Source organism: Zea mays, chromosome 2 (genome assembly GCF_902167145.1).
Source record: "Zea mays cultivar B73 chromosome 2, Zm-B73-REFERENCE-NAM-5.0, whole genome shotgun sequence".
NCBI classification, from domain to species: Eukaryota; Viridiplantae; Streptophyta; class Magnoliopsida; order Poales; family Poaceae; genus Zea; species Zea mays.
Window position 1 is genome coordinate 229,203,988 of NC_050097.1, and position 12,242 is coordinate 229,216,229.

The 12,242-nt window shown below is 42.6% G+C and overlaps 1 protein-coding gene across 1 annotated transcript; it reads left to right on the top strand.

Annotated features, from left to right (window-relative positions):
* The first annotated feature begins 4,373 nt into the window (after window positions 1–4,373).
* On the top strand, window positions 4,374–10,873 carry LOC103648015 (leucine-rich repeat protein 1). The gene is made up of 8 exons (XM_008672517.2): window positions 4,374–4,528; window positions 9,352–9,462; window positions 9,635–9,706; window positions 9,819–9,962; window positions 10,086–10,229; window positions 10,366–10,446; window positions 10,560–10,612; window positions 10,717–10,873. Exons 1-8 carry the CDS (start codon window positions 4,425–4,427, stop codon window positions 10,749–10,751), a joined length of 744 nt encoding a protein of 247 aa, XP_008670739.1. The 5' UTR covers window positions 4,374–4,424; the 3' UTR covers window positions 10,752–10,873.
* The last annotated feature ends 1,369 nt before the right edge of the window (window positions 10,874–12,242 follow it).

Sequence of the window (12,242 nt, forward strand, 5' to 3'; positions counted from 1 at the left end):
CTTCTGGGGATTGAAATCAAGTATCCAACAACTTATATAAGGGTGATTCGGATGATCAACACCTCAAACAAGACATTATAGGACATGTTGAAGACCTATCATGCATACTAGAAGTCCTATACATAAGATAAAAGAAGCTCAGACAAAGACACAAAGAAACAAAGCTTGTCCTATTGTTTTACGTGCAATAGATATGTTCGATGTTGGCATGCAAAAAGCACCGCACCATATAAGTGTGCACTGTTCCTAGGCTATTGTGAGAGGAGCACCGATTCTAACCACTGTAAAGCTTTGACGAGCACAAGACTATATGGTGCCAGCCAACAAACAAGAGAAAGGGTTCTAAAACACTAACCAGAATGGTGGGGAGGGCTACAACACGAGGAGGACAGAGATACAACATACTAAACTTGTTCAGTGATGCACCAAACATAAATACATCCAATGATAGTTTTCAAATGCCTAGCTAATGTGGCTGCAACTATCTACTAGACGTTTGGACATGTCTAGTGAGTGCACAAACTATCCAGTCTGCTACCAATTGCTAGTTTGGGAGTTGGGGCTACAAATTCAACAATAACCAACCATTTAAGGGTGTGTTGAGCTCAAAAAAGTGTTGTATGAGTTGAGATAGAACTCTAGATGTTGTAGCTACCAAAGTGCTTAGTGTTTCACTCAATGCTTAACATAGACCAAAGTGCTTAGTGTCGATGATTAGCGTAGGTATTTTATGAAGTGTTTAGGTTAGTTAGATCACAGCTATGGAGATTTCTCTAGATTTAGGCCCATCAAGCTAGCACTTATGGTTGTTCTCTCATATAACTTGGTGCTAACATCTAGATCATGCAACCTCTAGACTCCTCTCTCTTATGTTATGCAAACAAGATCAATTTTTAGAGTTACATGACATGAACCAATCATCATGACATCACATAGCTTACTTAGCTTACAACCAATTTAATTGAAGAACATTTACATCATAGTTGATATACTAAAAATACAAATAGAAGGTGAAACTTAACCCAACTTAACAATTTGAACCATCATTGTAATTTCTTAACATCTCTTGATTTATAAACATTGAAGTAACTTTAGCTTTGGGGTACATTCATCTTGTCACCTGCTAAACCTTTGGTTCTCCCAAGCTTGGCTCGGGTTGCCACCAAGTCTAAACTTTCGTGAGTACAATTATACTTAGAGAACTTAATCTAACATAGAAGATATATGTTGGATGCAATGAAATTAATAGATGTTTATAATTTGAAAAAACATGGCCCATGTTATGTAACTGATATGCTCATGAGATTAATCTAAACTATCAATTCATAAGTATTAAGTAATACTTTATCAAGTATTCCTTATTTCGCTTTAAGCTAAGTTCCATTCCCTCACTACATTAAGTCTATAAGAACGACCAACCAAAAGGATTCCTCCTAAAAATATTTGGTATTAAAAAAAGATTTCTATAAAGTTATACAACTGTATCCATATGGAAACCGGGGGTGAACTCCGAAACCCGATTAACAAAAACCAACCAATTTATATGATTAATTTATACAAGTTAAAGTATTCCTGTCACTAACGGTGACACACCCACACTCAAACTCATATAAACTCAATAGTCTATCAAGTCACATGAAGAAACTCAATAAAACCACATTACAACCAAGATCATACTATATTAAGATAATATATGTCACATACACAAAGTTTTCAACTGAAATAATATTACTAATTTAGTTCATAAATAATTAATACAAGGACCAATTTCAAATTTAACAAATTGAAACAAAATAGCTTTGATGGGATTACACCTATAAATTGGACACATTCCTATCTTAGATGATATCCTCCAACAAAAACATAATAATATATATATATATATATATATATATATATATATATATATATATATATATAATGCGCCCACCGACACTTAAATTGTCACCCTTAGAAGGGTTGAGTCCACAAACATTGCACCAAAATATAGCAGTTCACTTGCAACAAGTTAGGAATAGAACCCTAAGTACTCAACCGTTATGTGAAGGTACATCCAATCTCAACCAAGATTCATACAACAGTATGGTCCTTAATCGACACATGCAGGATCAGAGAGAATATAGGCCGAGCCTACTTAATAACAACCACAATAATATCAGATCCCATCTACCCTCAACTTGTTTGATTCTCTTCTATATGCAACACCTTACAACCTCAAGGCTATTTGATTCCTAGCGCCATTCGCCTAAATGGTTCTTTAGTTTGTTTACACACTGTTTAAGCATTACATAGGGGTACACCATTTTTGTTTAATCAATCATTAGTCCATTTAAACTACCATTTGGCATGTTTAAGCGGTTGTTGAGGCCGAATAATGGCTAAACAAAAATTGACCGTCTATTTATCGCTTAACGTTTAAGTTATAGTTTGCTATAACTAACCTTAGGCAAGTGTGGCAAGATCTAAAAAAGTATGGCTAGAAATTTTGGAGATATACTTTGGTATGCTCAAAGGAAATTTGTCACACTTTTTAGTAAATGACATGTTGATCCCAAAAGAATCTTTCTAATTTTATTTTTCAACCAAACACTTATCACCTACTCAAACTTTCCTAAGATGAAGTGCATTTAGCAAACAAATGGGCTAGTGTGCTCAGTACAACCACTTAAACATCTTGTTTACAAGGGCTTGAACCGCGGAAAATAGTTGATGGATTAGCTTAATCTATTGTCTGAATTTTCGCCTACTACTTTAAATGAGAATAGAGATATTTTTATCTGCTAATTAAACAAAAATAAAGCTATTTCAACATAATCTTTGTACAAAGACATCATGAAAAAAAGAGAATTCCTAGGAAAATTTTGTTCTAGAGGGCTAAGTTACCTTTAAAGATAAAAAATTTCCTTTGATATCTAAAACGATGTGTGATTCTAACAAAAAATATAACTTGCTAAAATTATGGAGTGGAAGAGTGGCATTAAGTGAAATTTGTGCGATTTAGAAGACATAGTCCCATATCTTAATTGCAAGGATGGTGTGGAATTCGATGTTCATCGTTTTCTAATTTACAACCATTAATTGGCATGTACACTTATTTGGTTCTTAGTTAACAAGCTTTGCTCCAAGATTGAAGAACCAAAGAATAGTGGGTTTTGTGGAAATGTGCTATGCGTTATTGTTAAGTAGAAATGATGCTATTTTTAGTAAAACTAAACCATTAATTGACATTGAAGGAAAGATGCAATTGCTTAGAAGTTATGATAATATGGAGGTCTTTGCAAAATTGGGATGGCGACAACAAAGAACATAGAGAACTAAGGTTCAATGGTTTAGTATCGGCTCTTGACTGATTGTTTTTTTCTTTTCGTGGATGAGTTTATCTACTGAGTGGAGTTTGGTCTATGTACTGAGTACATGATGAACGACTATAATCATTCATGCATGCAAACGTTATGAACTCTGAAATACTTTAAGCAACCAAACATCACGTAAGTTTGAGGGGCTAAGATTAGATAATGCAAACTTGCAAATTTAGGGGCTATATATGTGTGATAGGTAGGGATGCGAACACATCGAATACATACGAATATTGCATATTTTTCTTTTATATTTATATTCGGATTTAGATTAAAATATGATAGTATCAGCTATGTGAGATAGAATACGAACATGCGATTTGAGTATTCGGATTAGGTGGCATCTGAACTCCACTAAGGGCTTTTTCGGTTATTCCCAATACACATGGATTGGATGGGATTGGAAAAAATTGTGAAGAAGTTTGACTTGTTTGGGATTCAAACCCATCCAATCCCGCTCAATCCACATGGATTGAGAGCTAACCGAACAAGCCCTAAATGGATTCAGACTTAGATACAGTCGAAAAATATCCGTAACATTAATTTGCACCTGATAGCCGTATATATTCTAGAAGATGAAAAACAAATTTACGGGGTCACTTGAGAAAACCACAAAAGTTCAGGGATGTATGGTGTATATAGAACAGTTATAATTTCTTTGACAAATTTGGATGATCTACGGATTATACGCCAGGTAGCTAGCCTTAGCCGTATCATCAGCAGCAGCAATTGACCACAGCTACAATGTGAAGTTTTCCGTGGTCAGAATAATAACAAATCTAATCTAGAACTTACTTAGAGTCTAGGAGGCGCAACAATTGACTAGAATTCTAGAACTATAAGGATCGCATTGTTTCGGTGCGCGCGAGCTGCACCCATCATTCTTCGGAAGCGTATAATAATCCGGTCAACGAACGGGAAAAAGCTAATCAGACGACTGATGAAGACAGATTAATTGAACAGCAATCCCTTTTATTTATTCATAAAAACGTGTATAAAAGAAGCCTCCCTCTGGGCTCTGGACCATGCATCTGTGTGGCTGTGGCAAACAGTTCTGAGGTCTGAGCAATGGCGGCCGTCCAGTTTGCAGCAGCAGGAGTCCTCACCGGCCTTCTCGCTCTCGCAACACTTGCAAGCTGCAACACTGATGGCGACATACTGTACAAGCAGAGGCTGTGTTGAATCGTTCTCCAACAAAGAGCCTGCAAGACCGTACACCATATGAAGCCTGGTACAATAAGAAGCCCAAGGTACATCACTTACGCACATTTGGTTGTGTTGTTTATGTGAAGAAAGTTGGGCCAGGGATTTCTAAGCTCTCTGACAGGTCCACCAAAATGGTGTTTATTGGTTATGAAAGTGGCACAAAGGGTTATAGAGTCTATGATCCTGTAGCTAAGAAACTTCACATATCTCGAGATGTAATCTTTGAGGAAGGACAGGCTTGGGATTGGAAGCAAGAGGCTGGTAATGAACCAGTCAGTTCAGTGTTCGATGTGGAGTTCTATTCTGCTGCCAGACAGAGAACTGTAACTGAAGCAGCAGTAACTGAAGGAGAGGACGCAGAATTCTCTGGAGTTCAGAATTCACCAGCTCAAGGTGAGTGGAGTACTGGCACTAGTTCACATGGAGGATCAACTCCACACACGCCTGTAGGGAGTCCTGCACATGGAGAATTTTCAGAAACACCACAGTTAGAATGGTCTAGTAACACTGAAGGGGTTCCAACAGGTTACAGAAATCTATCTGATTTATATGATACAACTGAAGAAATTCATGATTTCGAGTATAGTGGTGTGTGTTTCCATGCAGCAGAGGAGCCAAGAAGTGTGGAGGTAGCCCTGTCAGAACAGTGCTGGAGGGAAGCCATGATGACTGAAATGAACTCCATTCAGTCAAACAAGACTTGGGTGCTGTCAGTGCTACCTGCAGGCCACAAAGCTATAGGGCTTAAATGGGTTTTCAAGGTGAAGAAAGATCCAGATGGTAACATTATTAAGCACAAAGCAAGGTTGGTTGCTAAAGGGTATGCACAGAGAGAAGGGGTGGATTTTGAAGAAGTGTTTGCCCCTGTGGCAAGGATAGAAACAGTGAGATTATTAATTGCTCTTGCTGCTCAGAGAGGATGGAATGTACATCACATGGATGTGAAGTCGGCATTCTTGAATGGTGAACTGATGGAGGAGGTATATGTACAGCAACCTCCTGGATTTGTTGTTGAGGGAGGCAGTGGCAAGGTACTCAGACTGAATAAAGCATTGTATGGCTTGCGTCAGGCTCCTAGGGCTTGGAATGCCAAATTAGACAGTGAGTTGATCAAGCTTGGTTTTGAGAAAAATCCTCTTGAACATGCTGTTTACAGGAGGAAGCATACTGATGGTTTTCTCTTGGTGGGTATTTATGTTGATGATCTGATCATAACAGGACCAAGCAGTGCAAACATTGAGGCATTCAAGAAGGAGATGATGAAGAGTTTTAGTATGAGTGACCTGGGGCTGCTGACTTACTATCTAGGCATCCAAGTAACACAAAAGGAGGGGGTGATCTCACTGTGTCAGAGTTCTTATACACTAAAAATCCTAGAGCAGACAGGTATGAAAGGGTGTAATCCCTGTCATGTGCCCATGGAAAATCGGTTGAAGCTGAGCAAAAATGACAAGACACCTTCAGTCGACAAGACAAAGTATAGAAGTGTAATTGGAAGTCTGAGATATCTGGTCAACACTAGACCAGATATTGCCTACTCGGTTGGGATAGTTAGCAGGTACATGGAGGATCCGAAGGCAAGTCACTGGGCAGCTGTGAAACAGATTCTCAGGTATCTGTCAGGTACTGTGAACTATGGCTGCATCTACAGAAAGCTGAACACATCTGAAACAAGACTGACCGGCTACAGTGACAGTGATTTAGCTGGGGATGTTGATGACCGAAAGAGCACAAGTGGTTCAGTGTTTCTGTTGGGAACAAGTTTGGTGACTTGGGGATCTCAGAAGCAAAGGGTGGTAGCTCTATCGTCATGTGAGGCTGAGTATATTGCAAGTGCCAACGCTGCTTGTCAAGGCATTTGGCTCAGCAGGCTTCTGGGTGTGCTACTAGGTATTCCAACGCCCAAGGTAAATCTTCTAGTTGATAACAAATCAGCAATTGCATTGAGCAAAAATCCAGTTCATCATGATAGAAGCAAACATATCGACACAAGGTACCATTTCATACGTGATTGTGTTGATAGAGGAGAGGTCGACATTGAACATGTGAGCACTGCAGAACAATTGGCAGACATTCTGACCAAGGCTCTTGGGCGCGTCAGGTTTGCTGAGTTGCGACAGAAGCTTGGGGTAATCGAAGTGCAGTGATTAAGGGGGTGATATGTTGATTCTAATCACTAGCAGTCCATGTTCTATTATGTAATAAGGCCTAGCTGCATACTTAGTTATTTAAATTCCAAGCTTAGTTAGCTGTAGAAAGAAGAACGCCTGGTGTAAAGGTCTGAACCGTGCTGCTGTCACGGCGTGGCCTAGCGACATTCTCGCCACGCTCCGCATGTAACGTTCTCGCGCAAAAGGCGGGCACGACGCATCGTTTCATGTGGGTCGAACTCCTGACAACAAAGGATGAGGCGTTCAAGTGTTTCAAGCGGGTGAAGGCATTAGCTGAAACTGAACGTGCTCTGAAGCTTCGCGCGTTCCGTAGCGATCGTGGCGGGGAATTTAATTCCATCGAGTTCAAAGAGTACTGCGACGAACGCGGCAAAGTATTTTCTGCGCGTTCCGTAGCCTCTGCTCTGCCCAGTTTTTCCGTCAGGTGAAAACAGAGTAGCCACTGATCGCTGTCGAGCTTCCCATTCCGGTGGCCGGCGCCAACAACTGGTATCAAAGCCATCGCATGTTCTATAGTGGTTCCATTAGTCCACCGCGTGAGCCCCCCAAGAAGAAATTCGTCGTTCCGTACCGGAGACGTCCGGCGACAGAGATGAGCGAAAAGGAGGTGGGATCGGGCAGTGGGTCGGCGAGCGGAGTCCGTGAAAGCTCGTTGATGTGGCCGCTGCTCACTCGCTCCAATTACTCGGAGTGGGCAATGCTCATGCAGTGTAACTACGAAGCTATGGAGATTTGGGATGTAATCGAGCCTGGTGGTGATGGTGTGAAGCGGTCGCATGACAGACTCGCAATGGGCTGTCTGTTGCGGTCAGTACCAAAAGAAATGTGGCAAATGCTCGGATCCAAGAAGACGGTGAAGGACGCCTGGGCGGCCGTGAAGAATATGCGAGTGGGAGCGGAGCGTGTGAAGGAGGCGAATGCACAACGCCTGTTGAAGGAGTTCGAGAATATCGCCTTCCACGATGGTGAGTCAGTAGATGATTTTGCCATGCGCATCAATGCACTTGCAGCAGATCTGCGCATGTCTGGGGAAGAAATTGAGGATACCCGAGTCGTGAAGAAGATGCTGCGCGTGCTGCCTCAGCGTTATGCCCAGATCGCAATTTCGATCGAAACCCTACTCGATCTGAAGACCCTGACGGTCGAGGAGCTGGTCGGCCGTCTCCGGATGGCTGAGGACCGGATCGAGGCCGAAACTGTCACTGACAAGACGGGGCGACTATTGTTGACAGAGGAGGACTGGGTGTCAAGAAATCGACATCGTCTCCTGCCAGATTCGTCGTCGTCGAGCGGTGGGGAGAAGAAGTCGGGGTACAATCCCGGCAAGTCGAAGACCGGCGGCCGTGGTGACAAGAAGGGCAGCCCTGTGAAGCTGACGACGGAAGGTACTCCGCGGCGGAAAGGCCGTTGCAGGAACTGTGGCATCTACGGCCACTGGCGTGTAGACTGCAAGCGGCCACCCAAGAAGGAACGCAAGGAGGAGGCAAATGTCGCGCAGACAGAGCAGGAGAATCCTTCCCTGCTTCTGGCGACGGTGGCCACGGTGCGTGTTCACAGGGCGCCGTTCGACCTCAAGCCATCAGGTGTGCGCACGACACAGCAAGTTGTGCACCTCAACGAGAAGAAGGTGTTCCCGGCGCACAGTGATGAAGACAAGAATGTCTGGGTCCTCGATACGGGGGCTAGCAACCACATGACGGGGAGGCGCGAGGCACTCGCATCGCTAGACAAGTCTGTGCGCGGCACAGTGCGTTTTGGCGACGGCTCGCTCGTAGAGATCGAGGGCATCGGATCGGTGGTGCTCCAGACGAAGAAGGAGGGTCACAAGGTGCTAACAGAGGTATATTACATTCCCAAGCTAAAAAGTAATATTGTGAGCCTAGGTCAATTGGAAGAGGGAGGATGCAAGGTAATACTGGAGAACGGATACTGCAATGTGTACGACATCGAGCGCTTGCTCTTGGCGCGCGCACCGCGAGTGTCAAATCGTCTCTATCTGCTGAAGACGCACCTGACTGCTCCAGTCTGTCTGAAGGCGAAGACAGATGATCAAGCCTGGCTCTGGCATGGCCGGTATGGCCATCTCAATTTCAGAGCACTCAGAGAGCTCGGACAGAAGGGAATGGTGGATGGGATACCACTGTTAAATCGTGCAGAAGAAGTGTGTGATGGCTGTGCATTGGGCAAGCATCAGCGACACTCATTCCCTCAGGTGGCAAATTATCGAGCCAAGAAAGGACTTGACCTGGTTCATGCAGATCTCTGTGGCCAGATCAGACCAAAGACACCAGGTGGTAAGAGCTATTTCCTGTTAATTGTTGACGATTTCAGTCGTTTCATGTGGGTTGAACTCCTGACAACAAAGGATGAGGCGTTCAAGTGTTTCAAGCGGGTGAAGGCATTAGCTGAAACTGAGCGTGCTCTGAAGCTTCGCGCGTTCCGTAGCGATCGTGGCGGGGAATTTAATTCCATCGAGTTCAAAGAGTACTGCGACGAACGCGGCAAAGTATTTTCTGCGCGTTCCGTAGCCTCTGCTCTGCCCAGTTTTTCCGTCAGGTGAAAACAGAGTAGCCACTGATCGCTGTCGAGCTTCCCATTCCGGTGGCCGGCGCCAACAGGCTGGCATGGGAGGATCCAAACAACGTGCTGCAGAGCTGGGATCCAACCCTCGCCAATCCCTGCACGTGGTTTCATGTTACCTGCAACCTGAACAACTCCGTCATCCGCGTGTATGCATGACACTCTCCATTCTTCTTCCATCCATGAGATCTGAAAGTTCCCTATGGGAGCAAGTATATATAGTCATCCATGCATGCATCTACCATTAAGTACTGAAAGATACTTATCTGAAATAAGCCTTGTGTATGTTACTTCAAGTCATTGTTTCTTGCTTTTCTTCAGGGATTTGGGAAAGGCAGGCATCTCCGGCCCCCTGCTTCCAGATCTTGGAGCACTTGAGAGCCTCCAGTACATGTATGCTTGAACCATGCACATAACCTGTTGAAGCAGTTACTGATGAAAGCATGCGTCACAGGATGACAGTTTACTCAGCTTGTTCTTGCCATGCATGCGTGCATGTTTGCAGGGAGCTGTTCGGCAACAGCCTGAACGGTTCGATTCCGTCAACGCTGGGCAACCTGACTGATCTCATCAGCTTGGATCTCTGGGACAACCTGCTTACCGGCCCAATCCCAACTACGCTTGGTTCCATCAGCACGCTGCGATATCTGTACGTACCCCCCGTTTTTTTACAAGATCTCCATGTGCTCCTTCAGAAGACTACCCTGAATTCTGACTATTTTTCTGTCTAATTAAACTGCACATGGATGGATGGAACAATGGTGTTCTCCAGGAGGTTGTACGAGAACAACCTGACAGGGCCTATACCACCATCGTTTGGCAATCTGACTAGCCTTCTGGAACTGAAGCTCCACAGGAATTCGTTGAGCGGTTCGATTCCGGCCTCCCTTGGCAACATCAAATCGCTGCAGTTCTTGTACGTCATTGCCCGTAAATTCGCATACGCGGTTTTCTGAATAGTCAAGAAAGATCAAACGTACTAAAATGTCGTTTAGTTATTGTCTACAGTGAATTTGACTTCTGGATGATTGGCTATCTTCTTTTGCACGCAGGAAATTGAACGAGAATATGCTGACCGGCACGGTTCCATTGGAAGTCCTCTCCCTTGTCGTTGTTGGCAACCTGACCGAGCTGTGAGTAATATTATACAATTTAATACATCATTAGCACTTCTACTGTTCTACATGTGGCTACGTAATATCACGAGATGATGACCATTTTTTTTTCAAAAATTATCTGCGTCTAGAAATATTGCAAGAAACAACCTCGATGGCACTGTGAGATCATCCGGACTTAGAGGTACTAACGTGAATGTAGATCTCAGTTTCGATATGTTTAGCTTTGTTTTTTTTCACATGCATATACAATATGGATCGATGCTTACAAATTGGCATTTGTCACAGTGACTGCGGTTATCCAGGACATGAGGATTGCATGATGGCTTGAAGAGTCCTGGATCAAGGCTTTGTTTTAATTTGCTTCATGTTTTAATTTGCTTCATGTAGACACTGCAAATAAATGAATAATTGCAATGGGATACATTGGCCTAGATTATTCAATTATGTGTCCGGTGTTGTCCACATCTGCGTCCAGTGTTGTCATATGTTATATCATATGACCACTTCAGGCCTACACGCGCCATATGCCTGAACCCCTAGTCCACACACGTCTGTAAAACCTTGAGAGTCAGCTCTAATACCATTTGTATAACACCCTAGCCATCCTGGACCGATGTTACTTACTCCTAGCAGCCCTCTAAGATCATAGACCATTCCCACAGACCCACATGAGTTTTTTGTATGCACTTTGTCCTTATTCATGTGCACCGAAGAAAACTTTCCAGTCGATCCCTGTCCCAAAATTTCCCTAAGCCAAACACGCTTAACTTAGAGGTTCTTTCGAGACAGGCTTCCAAAAAAGAAGGTGCACCTTTTTTTGTATGAGTATTCTATCAATCCTATTAAGCCTTGGATCAGGATATCACACAAATCCAGCCAAGCCAGGATATCACAAATAAACTATCTTACGTGCAACTATGATTTTTACTAAGTGTTTTTATTTCTGTCACAAAATGCTATGCAACTTAGATTCCAAACCTATCCACTAACCTATAACTAGGCTAGGAAAATAAATATATATAACCAAGCAAATACAATAAAATGTGGAAGCTTTAAAGTGCGATAGATACAAACTCATGTCGACACACCAATAATTTTATTAAGACATCAATAAGTGTGCATCTTCCTCCTAATCTTAATTAGAGCCCCACATAAGGGAATCCCACACGAGGGCCAAATCTCGGTCTGGGAACTTAAAATCTACTTCTTAAACTAAGGCCTTTATTTTTCATCTAGTCAAACCTATGCAAGAAAGTAATCTACTAAGATGTAAAACTAAGGTTTTGCTAGTGTGTTGCTATCTCTATCGTAACAAAGTTATGCAATATAGGTTTTAATCCCATCAACTAGTCTATCAATCTAAACATGGACGTAAGCACATAACTAGGGTACATAATAAAAAATATGGAAGCTTAATTGAAATAGAGATTCAAACTCATGTCAATGACTTCAGTATTTTTTAAAGAGATATAGAGAAGCTCCTCACTTCCCTCTAGTACTCATTGGATCCCCTTGCAAGGATTCCTTCACAAAAGCCAAGCTCCTAGTTGGGTAACTCTATGGATAGCCTCTAAGCTTCTAACTAAACTGTCATAGGCCTTGTTCTCTTAATACATGATGGTGACCATAACACAAAAGCGGTTGTTGTGACATTGCAAAATTAAAAGCTCCTCTGGTGTACAATAATGGTTCATGCAAGCCCCAAATTGTTAGAGGAATGCATACTCATTAAACACTAGGCCTAAACCCGGAGCAAGTACTAAAGTAGTTGCCTAACTAACCTAAATACTTCATAAAGCACTTATGCTAAT